At 39.0% G+C, this 14132-nt stretch overlaps 1 protein-coding gene across 1 annotated transcript in view; it reads left to right on the top strand.

Annotated features, from left to right (window-relative positions):
- The first annotated feature begins 2771 nt into the window (after window positions 1-2771).
- Window positions 2772-14132, top strand: part of LOC121370054 (protein FAM98A-like) — a 39952-nt gene continuing 28591 nt past the window's right edge. Inside the window, exon 1 of the mRNA XM_041495153.1 lies at window positions 2772-2899. Coding sequence (XP_041351087.1) covers window positions 2862-2899 — 38 coding nt within the window. The 5' untranslated portion in view covers window positions 2772-2861. The remainder of the gene's footprint in view (window positions 2900-14132) is intronic.

The raw sequence follows: 14132 nt of genomic DNA, 5'->3' as shown, positions 1-14132 counted from the left end.
CTAATTAAAGTTCGCGTGTTTAAAAAGTTTTTGTTTAACGACACCACTAGAGCACATCGATTTATTAATCATCGGCTAGTGGATGTAAAATACTAAGTATTCTTACATTCTTTAATTCTTACAATTACATATATATAGTCGTAGAGAAAACCCGCAACTTTTTTCCATTAGCAGATCAGGTCATGTCGTAGGATTTAACGTGCACATTCAGAGCAAGCTGTTGTAGCGCACGTCTGTCATGGGCGCAAGTTCTCGCGTGAGCAAGCCCTTGCGCCCAAGACAGGAAAGGGGAGGGGAAGGCAGAGCTCTCACATACGACTTTAGCACTAAAGGAGGAATCACTGAAGACCGGTTGTTGTCCCCGAGATAAACGACGTGAAAGAGGCGGTGGTAAAAAAAATTAAGTTCTCAGAAGGGCGCCAAAATGTTGGAGTAATTTTTTTATGCATTATGTCCAAAAAAAATATGGTGATTGAACGCTAATTTTGAACGGTTCGGCCGAAAGTTAAAATTTGTCGGATTAAAAAAAAATTAAACCTAAACGTACCGACGCTACACAAACCTAGGGATAGCCCTGGGGGTCAAATTTCATGAAGTGACGCAGATCCCGGTTGTGTCTGCTGACGACGTCATAGTAATGCCGCACGAATACCTTGCGCAGCAATACATGGATATGAGGTGTCCTGTCGCGCGTATGCCTGCTCGTAGAAGCCATCGTGTTGCAAGCGTCGTCAGCATGGTGATCCGCTCGATCCGCAATACGCGACTCCACGGTGTTGGTGTGAAAACTGCCACGTCTGTCATCATACTGGTGCGGAAACAGCTCCTGAACGGCTGGTTCGGCAGTAGCTCCAGCGTTGTGCTGTACACGACCAGGGATTTCTTTTTAGATTCTGGTTCACCCAGTGCTTGACCGCTGCTACCGCCCTGTCTTCCATCGCGGCTGATCGGTTTGGTGTCATTCTGGGTTATATATACTTTCCCACAGACATGACAGCACATATCACGACCTTTACAGATGTGGGGTACTGGTTTTGGAACGGGGAAAAACAACCAGAGAATGGATCTTACGACCAAAGCACACCCGGCAGCCGCACAATAATTACTGAGGTAAATTTCACACCTTATTCCACACTAACACACACACACACACACACACACACACACACACACACACACTTGGTGATTCTGACTCGTAGTGACTTTCATCAGAGGAAACCGCTACATTTTTCCTAATGTAGCAAAGGATATTTTATATTCACCATCCCACAGATAGGATAGCACATAGCACGGCCTTTGTTACACCAGTTGTGGTGTACACACAGGCTGGAACGAGAAATAGCCCAATGGGCCCACCGACGGGAATCAATCCAATGCAGACCGGGCATCAAGCAAGCGTTTTATGACTGGGCTACGTCCCGCCCCAAAAAGAACACACAAAAAAGCAAAACAAGCAAACAAAACAAAACCGACCCCCCCCCCCCCCCTTTACAAACTAATAAAGAAGAGAAAGAAAGAAAAAAAAACCCCAAACAAAAACAACGCCCTCCCTCCAAAAAAAATCCCCCCAAACCCAAACAAAACAAACCCCAACAACAATAAAAACAACAAACAAAACACATAAAAACTCCAAACTCCCAAAACAAAATCAACAACAAAATGTAACAACCCCAGCGTATACAGCATATACAAACATGTCATGAAACGATACCACGGCCTTTGATGTGCCAATCGTGAGGCATTGATTAGGATGGGGAAAGACCTTCGACCGTCCAGGGCGATTGATCGGGAAGTAGGAGGAGACGTCGTCCCACGGCAGCTCGGGGGGGGGGGGGGACCAAACCGGGCGGCTCAACCGCCAGGGGCGGTCCCTCCTGCTTCACAGAAGACGAGACCGGCAGGGGCGGTTCAGGGGGGCCAAAACCGGCAACTCAACCGCCAGCGGCGGCCCCTTCTGCGTCGCCGCACCCCACTACTCGGAAGCAGCAGACGCCAGGAGCGCCAAAGGCCCTTGAAAGGGGGAGCCAAAGCTGTCGGGTAAACCGGCAGTGGCGGCCCCTCCCTCTGGAGCACCAACGCCGATGTCGTCCGCACCAACCAATCTACCGGCGTCTCCAAGAATTGTTGCGACAGCGGTTGCAAAGCGCTGCGGGTACCAGACGTTTCGCCCCCCCCCCAGCCAGTTCGCCCCCAGTTTGACCTGTTCGCCCCATGTACCAGTTCGCCCCCCAAGACAATTCGCCCCCAACTGTTTGCCTGTTCGCCCCCAAATATTTGTCAGTTCGCCCCCAACTTTTAGTCAGTTCGCCCCCAATGATTTGTTACTTTTAAACAATTATTGTACTGTTTCTTTAGGACGTGTACTTTCTTTTTTAGGGCTTAGTTGGACAAATTATCCCCTTAATTTTGTTCTGTCCCGGAGCAAGTCACTGGCTATCCAGAGACAGGCCCCGGGGCGGACATGCTCGAAAATAGTGGTATATCACTATATGAACATGTTAAAATTATTCGCACTGGCACCCACTGCCAGTCACACGTCGGGCGATTGCTCAACCACTGGAGTACATTATCAGAGGCAACAACAACAGCAGCAATAAATATAATCCAAATCCCAATCATAATTTATAACAAACTCGTTGCAAACACTGAAAATCATCAAGAATAATTTTACAACTGCAAATTTAGTTTGTGATATGCAACCTGTATGTAATTGACTGGAGTTAGTTTTAGCCAACGTGTAAGCGAAATAACTAACAAAAATCGGTGCTCATTTTCGGTTCACACAGTAAAGCAGAAGAGCTATTGCTTTTGCTAGAAAGTCATTTTCATAATTTTTAACACTGTTTAACGTAATTTAAGCAATGGAAAATGACATACTCGACTCTTTGGAAGATCTTGGGTATGCTATATCTGAGACATTTATGTTGTTATGAAAGTGTTTTGTCGATATGAGCCAACATCATGAACAAGTAACGTTGAAGTTCTATATAATATTTAGGGACCGCGGACACTTTTTAAATATGACAAGAATGATATTGATTGTTTGTTATACTGAAAAAATACCTTTAAAAGAATTAAAAAAAAGAAAAAGAATTCAGTTAGCCTTGACCCCCAAAATAAAAATTTTGTAATTAGGGTAGGTAACTCCGTTTTGCAAAAAAAAAAAAAAACCCAAAACGTTTGGCACACTCAAAATTTTAGGAATGTATTCATTATTTTCAAATAAAATACCTTCAATACCATTAATATAATCAGTATAATTGAATAATTGGTCATTATAATACCTAGCCCGAGTACTCTGACTGTAAGAGAGCTAGACGGACATTTGGACATAAACACGCTCTCATTACAGTCAGAGACCAACCTATGTCTTTTTTTGGCAATTCCTGACTACCAGACGGTAGGCAACGAGTCCCGCTCTAATACCACAACAATCCTATGTTTGACGTCAAATACCTTTACATCAATCATTTTCGAGTTAAGTGATACAAAAAAAATCCACATATTAATCACTAATACACATACTACAGAAAGAAACCCGACAGCACCCACATTCAGCTACGCTTCGTGACACTCCGTCGCAACAATTGCAAAGCTCGGCGATCTATTTCGAGACGTAGACCACGTGATCGCGCACTGGGCGATTCCGCCTTGTGCAGCAGTTACAGGGGCCGTCTCATATCAAGCGAAGTTACAACATGGAAGAGTTGGCTAATGCCGTTTTGGATGAATTTGGATTTCATTACGTCATTAAACCAAAACAATTACACATTATTGATTCCATTTTGAATTTGAAGGATACATTTGGGTGTTATCGACAGGATACGGCAAAAGTATGTGCTACGTACTGCCTCCTCTTATGAAAGATAAAGTAAGTAGTAATTTAATTTGATTATTTTATGTTTTATGAATTAGTCATTAGTACAGTAGTAGAGTGTGTGTGTGTGGGGTTTTTTTCTTCAACAATTACGTAACGCTCTTGAGGGAATGGGGTATCATAAGATGTATTCCGAGGCGTTAAGGGGAAGGATGGCAATGCTTGTTACTGCAAAATCAAAATTGAATCGGTGCATAGCTCATTCGATCTTTAAAACTTATCTTATAGTTGTTTTGCTATTCAGATCAAACTAAAAAATATTGAAATTTGTTTTGTTCAACGACACCACTAGAGCACATTGATTAATTAATCACTAGCTATTGGATGTCAAACATTTGGTAACTCTGATATGAGTATTGGAGAAGAAACCCACTACATTAGCAATGGATCTTTTATATGTACTTTCCCACAGGCCACTGACCAGTTCTGGTGCATTAGTTGGAACGACAAAGAAATCAATTGGTTGAATGGATCCATCGAGGTTGTTCGATCCTGCGACGCGAACACTCAAACGACTGAGCTGAAACCCACTCCCTAAGAAATATGCGGAAATGACTCAAATGTGAAACTGTGGTGTAATATCTCATTAAAAAGCAAAAAGAAAAATAAAGAAGAAAAAGGCGGTAGGATACTAGTAAATTAAGTAATAAAAATAGTTCAAATTTTGTTTTGGGTTGGTTGTAAGTATTCTGTTTGCTTAATAACTAATTTCATATGAACGATCGTTTTATCCAAGCAAATGTAAATCACATATATGTATGGTAGTTAATAATTATTGACAATGAATTAACCTACGTAGAACACAGCCCAATTGTTTTCAACAACTGAACAAAGACCGATTCTGTAACACAATACTCAATGATCAGTTGTAGACAGGAGTTCCGTCATAGTAGACAAGCTGACGCCTAGGGACCGATGGCGATGAGTTTCGCCGTATGCATGTATGGCCACAAATGACTGCCAGGTCCGATGTCGGGAATTAACCTGCTTATATCAGTTTGATGTTCAAGTACGCTACCACGATTTCTGATCAGGGCCACAAACTGTACTGAGAACGAGAGGGTGTGTGGGAGTTTTAAAAAAAGGTTTAGAACTTTTTTCAGCGTAGAATGTAGCCACAATTAATGAGATTACCCATCGATACGCATTGGCAGTTAACAGTACGACAATGATATTTGTCGCTGATTTACAAGTTCTTTTTGACTGACGATTTGTTTATGAAAATAATAACCGCTTGATATGAGACGGCCCCTGTAACTGCTGCACAAGGCGGAATCGCCCAGTGCGCGATCACGTGGTCTATGTCTCGAAATAGATCGCCGAGCTTTGCAATTGTTGCGACGGAGTGTCACGAAGCGTAGCTGAATGTGGGTGCTGTCGGGTTTCTTTCTGTAGTAAGTGTATTAGTGATTAATATGTGGATTGTTTTGTATCACTTAACTCGAAAATGATTGATGTAAAGGTATTTGACGTCAAACATAGGATTGTTGTGGTATTAGAGCGGGACTCGTTGCCTACCGTCTGGTAGTCAGGAATTGCCAAAAAAATACATAGGTTGGTCTCTGACTGTAATGAGAACATGTTTATGTCCAAATGTCCGTCTAGCTCTCTTACAGTCAGAGTACTCGGGCTATATAATACCTAGCCCGAGTACTCTGACTGTAAGAGAGCTAGACGGACATTTGGACATAAACACGCTCTCATTACAGTCAGAGACCAACCTATGTCTTTTTTTGGCAATTCCTGACTACCAGACGGTAGGCAACGAGTCCCGCTCTAATACCACAACAATCCTATGTTTGACGTCAAATACCTTTACATCAATCATTTTCGAGTTAAGTGATACAAAAAAAATCCACATATTAATCACTAATACACATACTACAGAAAGAAACCCGACAGCACCCACATTCAGCTACGCTTCGTGACACTCCGTCGCAACAATTGCAAAGCTCGGCGATCTATTTCGAGACGTAGACCACGTGATCGCGCACTGGGCGATTCCGCCTTGTGCAGCAGTTACAGGGGCCGTCTCATATCAAGCGAAGTTACAACATGGAAGAGTTGGCTAATGCCGTTTTGGATGAATTTGGATTTCATTACGTCATTAAACCAAAACAATTACACATTATTGATTCCATTTTGAATTTGAAGGATACATTTGGGTGTTATCGACAGGATACGGCAAAAGTATGTGCTACGTACTGCCTCCTCTTATGAAAGATAAAGTAAGTAGTAATTTAATTTGATTATTTTATGTTTTATGAATTAGTCATTAGTACAGTAGTAGAGTGTGTGTGTGTGGGGTTTTTTTCTTCAACAATTACGTAACGCTCTTGAGGGAATGGGGTATCATAAGATGTATTCCGAGGCGTTAAGGGGAAGGATGGCAATGCTTGTTACTGCAAAATCAAAATTGAATCGGTGCATAGCTCATTCGATCTTTAAAACTTATCTTATAGTTGTTTTGCTATTCAGATCAAACTAAAAAATATTGAAATTTGTTTTGTTCAACGACACCACTAGAGCACATTGATTAATTAATCACTAGCTATTGGATGTCAAACATTTGGTAACTCTGATATGAGTATTGGAGAAGAAACCCACTACATTAGCAATGGATCTTTTATATGTACTTTCCCACAGGCCACTGACCAGTTCTGGTGCATTAGTTGGAACGACAAAGAAATCAATTGGTTGAATGGATCCATCGAGGTTGTTCGATCCTGCGACGCGAACACTCAAACGACTGAGCTGAAACCCACTCCCTAAGAAATATGCGGAAATGACTCAAATGTGAAACTGTGGTGTAATATCTCATTAAAAAGCAAAAAGAAAAATAAAGAAGAAAAAGGCGGTAGGATACTAGTAAATTAAGTAATAAAAATAGTTCAAATTTTGTTTTGGGTGGTTGTAAGTATTCTGTTTGCTTAATAACTAATTTCATATGAACGATCGTTTTATCCAAGCAAATGTAAATCACATATATGTATGGTAGTTAATAATTATTGACAATGAATTAACCTACGTAGAACACAGCCCAATTGTTTTCAACAACTGAACAAAGACCGATTCTGTAACACAATACTCAATGATCAGTTGTAGACAGGAGTTCCGTCATAGTAGACAAGCTGACGCCTAGGGACCGATGGCGATGAGTTTCGCCGTATGCATGTATGGCCACAAATGACTGCCAGGTCCGATGTCGGGAATTAACCTGCTTATATCAGTTTGATGTTCAAGTACGCTACCACGATTTCTGATCAGGGCCACAAACTGTACTGAGAACGAGAGGGTGTGTGGGAGTTTTAAAAAAAGGTTTAGAACTTTTTTCAGCGTAGAATGTAGCCACAATTAATGAGATTACCCATCGATACGCATTGGCAGTTAACAGTACGACAATGATATTTGTCGCTGATTTACAAGTTCTTTTTTGACTGACGATTTGTTTATGAAAATAATAACCGCTTGATATGAGACGGCCCCTGTAACTGCTGCACAAGGCGGAATCGCCCAGTGCGCGATCACGTGGTCTATGTCTCGAAATAGATCGCCGAGCTTTGCAATTGTTGCGACGGAGTGTCACGAAGCGTAGCTGAATGTGGGTGCTGTCGGGTTTCTTTCTGTAGTAAGTGTATTAGTGATTAATATGTGGATTGTTTTGTATCACTTAACTCGAAAATGATTGATGTAAAGGTATTTGACGTCAAACATAGGATTGTTGTGGTATTAGAGCGGGACTCGTTGCCTACCGTCTGGTAGTCAGGAATTGCCAAAAAAATACATAGGTTGGTCTCTGACTGTAATGAGAGCATGTTTATGTCCAAATGTCCGTCTAGCTCTCTTACAGTCAGAGTACTCGGGCTATATAATACCTAGCCCGAGTACTCTGACTGTAAGAGAGCTAGACGGACATTTGGACATAAACACGCTCTCATTACAGTCAGAGACCAACCTATGTCTTTTTTTGGCAATTCCTGACTACCAGACGGTAGGCAACGAGTCCCGCTCTAATACCACAACAATCCTATGTTTGACGTCAAATACCTTTACATCAATCATTTTCGAGTTAAGTGATACAAAAAAATCCACATATTAATCACAAATACACTTACTACAGAAAGAAACCCGACAGCACCCACATTCAGCTACGCTTCGTGACACTCCGTCGCAACAATTGCAAAGCTCGGCGATCTATTTCGAGACGTAGACCACGTGATCGCGCACTGGGCGATTCCGCCTTGTGCAGCAGTTACAGGGGCCGTCTCATATCAAGCGGTTATTATTTTCATAAACAAATCGTCAGTCAAAAAAGAACTTGTAAATCAGCGACAAATATCATTGTCGTACTGTTAACTGCCAATGCGTATCGATGGGTAATCTCATTAATTGTGGCTACATTCTACGCTGAAAAAAGTTCTAAACCTTTTTTTAAAACTCCCACACACCCTCTCGTTCTGAGTACAGTTTGTGGCCCTGATCAGAAATCGTGGTAGCGTACTTGAACATCAAACTGATATAAGCAGGTTAATTCCCGACATCAGACCTGGCAGTCATTTGTGGCCATACATGCATACGGCGAAACTCATCGCCATCGGTCCCTAGGCGTCAGCTTGTCTACTATGACGGAACTCCTGTCTACAACTGATCATTGAGTATTGTGTTACAGAATCGGTCTTTGTTCAGTTGTTGAAAACAATTGGACTGTGTTCTACGTAGGTTAATTCATTGTCAATAATTATTAACTACCATACATATATGTGATTTACATTTGCTTGGATAAAACGATCGTTCATATGAAATTAGTTATTAAGCAAACAGAATACTTACAACCAACCCAAAACAAAATTTGAACTATTTTTATTACTTAATTTACTAGTATCCTACCGCCTTTTTCTTCTTTATTTTTCTTTTTGCTTTTTAATGAGATATTACACCACAGTTTCACATTTGAGTCATTTCCGCATATTTCTTAGGGAGTGGGTTTCAGCTCAGTCGTTTGAGTGTTCGCGTCGCAGGATCGAACAACCTCGATGGATCCATTCAACCAATTGATTTCTTTGTCGTTCCAACTAATGCACCAGAACTGGTCAGTGGCCTGTGGGAAAGTACATATAAAAGATCCATTGCTAATGTAGCGGGTTTCTTCTCCAATACTCATATCAGAGTTACCAAATGTTTGACATCCAATAGCTAGTGATTAATTAATCAATGTGCTCTAGTGGTGTCGTTGAACAAAACAAATTTCAATATTTTTTAGTTTGATCTGAATAGCAAAACAACTATAAGATAAGTTTTAAAGATCGAATGAGCTATGCACCGATTCAATTTTGATTTTGCAGTAACAAGCATTGCCATCCTTCCCCTTAACGCCTCGGAATACATCTTATGATACCCCATCCCCTCAAGAGCGTTACGTAATTGTTGAAGAAAAAAAAAACCCACACACACACTCTACTACTGTACTAATGTCTAATTCATAAAACATAAAATAATCAAATTAAATTACTACTTACTTTATCTTTCATAAGAGGAGGCAGTACGTAGCACATACTTTTGCCGTATCCTGTCGATAACACCCAAATGTATCCTTCAAATTCAAAATGGAATCAATAATGTGTAATTGTTTTGGTTTAATGACGTAATGAAATCCAAATTCATCCAAAATGGCATTAGCCAACTCTTCCATGTTGTAACTACGCTTGATATGAGACGGCCCCTATAACTGCTGCACAAGGCGGAATCGCCCAGTGCGCGATCACGTGGTCTACGTCTCGAAATAGATCACCGAGCTTTGCAATTGTTGCGACGGAGTGTCACGAAGCGTAGCTGAATGTGGGTGCTGTCGGGTTTCTTTCTGTAGTAAGTGTATTTGTGATTAATATGTGGATTTTTTTGTATCACTTAACTCGAAAATGATTGATGTAAAGGTATTTGACGTCAAACATAGGATTGTTGTGGTATTAGAGCGGGACTCGTTGCCTACCGTCTGGTAGTCAGGAATTGCCAAAAAAAGACATAGGTTGGTCTCTGACTGTAATGAGAGCGTGTTTATGTCCAAATGTCCGTCTAGCTCTCTTACAGTCAGAGTACTCGGGCTATATAATACCCATCCGTTATTATAATACCCATCCACCCCCAAAAAGGGTTCAACATAAGAAAACGGAAATTTTTGTTGCATAAGCATATATCATACAACATGTGGAATGTAATAAAACTCATTTGTGCATTACAAATGAACATTACCATCATCGTCATGTGCCACATGTAGTAATCAGTAACTCCTCATTCGTTACCAGCATTATCAGGGCCGTAGCTAGGATTTTTTGTTTGGGGGGGGGCAACTGAATAGTTAATGGTCTAAAACTCCTTAAACAGTTAAGAAGAGAATTTTCCTTAAGTTTCTATACTGTTTTCCGGATTCCATAAAGATGTGGTTATAGGGATTAATTTTATGTGATTCCCTAACAACAGATGTGTCAGGGCCACAATAAATGTATTCATAATAACAAATCATTGAAAATGTAAACAAATATCCGCCATCTTGGATTATAGTAAACACAAACAGGAAGATGTTGTTAACGGGCGATCACAGTTATAAAATAAATCAAAACATCTAAAAAATTTCATGTACTGCAAGAGTAATAAATTAAATATAATTACCTCACAAAAATAAATACTTGCAATAACGACAACAACACTATTTTTCAATAATTAAATGCGGTATTGCTACTTTTTCACTTTGCCACTGAATAAAACGTAAAGTGGCAAGTAACACGAGTTCTATATTTGTTATAAAGTTTTATCAATGTATTTTATACCTGTTACAAGTACTGGTATTCTTCCAATATTAAACAATAAATGTTTTGTAGACGTTAACTAACATGTGCTTTTCAAACCTTGCATTCGGCAATGGTGTAACAGATGTGAGTGGCGCTACCAGTCTTACGGTGCGGTCTCTTATATATTGAATATTCCCCACAAGAAATTCATGAACTATTGTCCGAACCAAATTGTTAACAACTACAAAAAATTACTCTCCTACCTTTAATTGCCTTGAGATTTCCTCCAAAGTTTGTCCAGACACAAATCGCAAAAAAACCACTACAAATATACAGATTCCACACACGAGACTGCAACGATGTCGCCGATATTATCTTTGCTGAGATTGCATATGGAAAAATACATGCAGTTTTCTGCCGTCTGCCATGTTGCTTGTTTATGGAATACTCTTCAAGAGGGGTGAAAACCTCCAAAGTATGTGACACAATTACTATGAAATTGATGATCTCTAGTGGTATCATTAAAATAATAATAATAATAATAATAATAATTAAAAAAATAAATAATATGACATCATCACGTTTGCTTTTATATCATAACATGTTATGACGTTGTTAGATTAAGTCCTATCCTTTCACCCCTCTTGAAGAATATTCCATAAAAAGTCAAAATGGCAACTGATACAAAATTACATGCTTTTTTCCCTATGCGCTCTCAGCGAAGTCGATATAGGTGACATGGTTATCATCTGGTATGTGGAATCTGTGTCATTGTAACGGTTTTTTCAAGATTTGTGTCTGGACAAACTTTGGAGGAAATCTAACAGCAATTAAAGGTAGGAGAGTAATTTTTCGTAGTTGTTAACAATTTGGTTCGGACATTAAATACCCCCCCCCCCCCCCACACCCATATATTTTTTATCATACTGTAAAACGGGTATTATTCGCGAATGTGTAATTTTCGCATTTTTAATTTAGCCACGAAAATTACACTTACGCAAATAATAAAATCCATGACAACAAAAAACCCACAAAAAAACCCAACCAGTTTAGCAATTTTGGCATGCTGTTCTGCATCATACAGTCTATATTCACCGTGTTTTTGTTTACGATTTGTAGAAGTGTTTAATTTATCAACAGCATCATTGACGGCCTGTGTCGATTGAACTTCTTCGATTGTTAAACACGTTGAAGGGTCAGGTAAACCAACAGTTTCAGGTCTGTCCTCACTTTTTTTAACCACTGCAAAATTGAACCTGCCATAACGCTGTTTTTGTTAAGAATGATAAATGTAGTTGATTTTGGGAACAGACTATCTTTCTGGTATTGTTAAGCTGTAAATAAACATTTAGAAATTAGTATAATGAGCCATTTTTAATTGGCCAATCAAAATAAGGGACACAAATGGTTTCGTAAACTTCCGGAAAAACGTCATTGACAAGTGACAAAAACAAAAGAGGTGAGACGTTTTTAACAACCGCTGTTTAAACATTAAAACAAGATTACTAGTACAAGTGTTTGTCTTTATTTCACACTTTCTGCAGCACTTAGCGGAGTTGCTCAGAAAGGGATAATATTACGTATACCTCTGTTGACCACTAGTGTCGATTTAATGTTATGTACCAAAATATAGTTTTGTACGTGTTAGTAATTTAAAAACCAAACAAACAAAAAAGAAAAAACTAAAACCATGACACCGCGAAAATTAAAAACCACGAACTGCCTGCATTTTTGATATCGCGAAAATTTACCGCCGCGAATAATACCCGTTTTACAGTATATGATCTTTCCTACAGTTATATCAGTTAGTATTGTAGGGTCTGCATGAGTTTGACCCGTACCCCCTTTTGTTGGTAGGCCTTTCCTTTGGCACTATTACGTATGAAAAACAAATAGTTTTTTCAAGATTTATGTCTGGACAAAATGTTGTGGAAATCTAATGGTAGGTAGGTGATTAATTTATCGTAGTTGTTAATATTGTGGTTCGGACTTACGTAATTATTGCACAGCGTGTTGGAAGGATGTGACATACTCTTAACATGTCATGAGATGTGTTGATTGTTTTTTGTCCTAGAAGATTTCGGCGAAGTCGATATAGATGTCTTGGTTACAATCTGGTATGTGGAAACTGTGTCATTGTAATGTTTTTTCCACGGTTTTTGTCTTGGCAAAATGTGAGGAATATATATTAGTAGGATAGTAATTTATTGTAATTGTTAACAACATGGTTCAGAATTTAAAGCATTACATAATTGTTGAACGGTGCCATATATATGTATATAAATTATAATATTATTTTGTAATGGCCGCACCTATTGTCCATCCAACCAATCTACAAACATTTTTTTTTTTTTTTTTGTAAATAATTTCAGTTTGGTTTGATGTAAGAAAAAAAGTAAAAGTGTTTTGGAAATAACAAACTACTATTTTTGTGTGCAAATTAGAAACAAGGTCAGAAATAAATAACTTCGTAAATTCCATAGTATGAAAAAAAGATGTTCCTTGTGGGAAGGACTATAGGTGGATTATTATTAGATTACTTCATTATTAGTGTTACAGCGTATTATGGAACTAGTATATGACAGTGAATAATAGTCAAGAATCGCTCAATAATTTTCAATCTGCATCTGACAAAAATAACAAAACCCTAAATTTAGGTAACAGGTCGTTTCGCCCCTGTTATTAGATCGCCTGCGTCGTTTCGACCCGGGTCCATTCGTACTGTTAACTGAGTCGGTTCGCCCCCATGTAGGGTCATTTTGCCCTTTTTTTTCGCCCTTTTTTTATTTTGTTAATAAAAATATTTATTCATTGCTTTATCACATATATCAGGATTTATAAAAAAATATTGGGGGGGGGGGGGGTACACACTGCCATCAGTAACCTCAGAGTTTGGTCTAATACGCGGATAATTTATACTAAAATTCAAGCAGATCTAATTAATTTTTCTTTTCTTTTCAGTTTGAAACATCTGAAAATAAAACATTTCTTTTCTTTGTTTTTATTTGTTCCAGCTTTTTTAATATATATTACACTGCCCTCACAACGTACACATAAAATAGGCGAGTAGGCCTAGTCTGATTTCGCCCAGTTCCAGGTGACAGAAGGTAAACAGCTAGATTGCCAAAGACAGAAAGCAAACACATATAAAGATTTATTTAGCTTATTTATTAACTGGAGGAAAACAAACGAAAAACTCATGATGAATTCTGGCCTGAGCGTAGCCTAATGAGTTTTAAATTTTTTTTTTTTCCAAAAGGTTTTATAGTATTTCTATCTCGTTTAAATAACTAATATGGATATATTCATGTTATTTAATAATTATAAACCCTGCTGTTAATTTGTTAATAATCGGGGCGAATCGACTCACTTTTGGGGCGAAACGACTCGGTACGAATAAGATTTAGAACGAACCAACCCTGGGTGAACGGGTCTAAGAGCAAAACAACACAGGTTTCGAAATGGTTTTAGGG

This window comes from Gigantopelta aegis, chromosome 4 (assembly GCF_016097555.1).
Source record: "Gigantopelta aegis isolate Gae_Host chromosome 4, Gae_host_genome, whole genome shotgun sequence".
In the NCBI taxonomy this organism is placed as follows: Eukaryota; Metazoa; Mollusca; class Gastropoda; order Neomphalida; family Peltospiridae; genus Gigantopelta; species Gigantopelta aegis.
The sequence above is the reverse complement of the archived record's forward strand: the minus strand, read 5'-3'. Positions and strand labels throughout refer to the sequence as shown.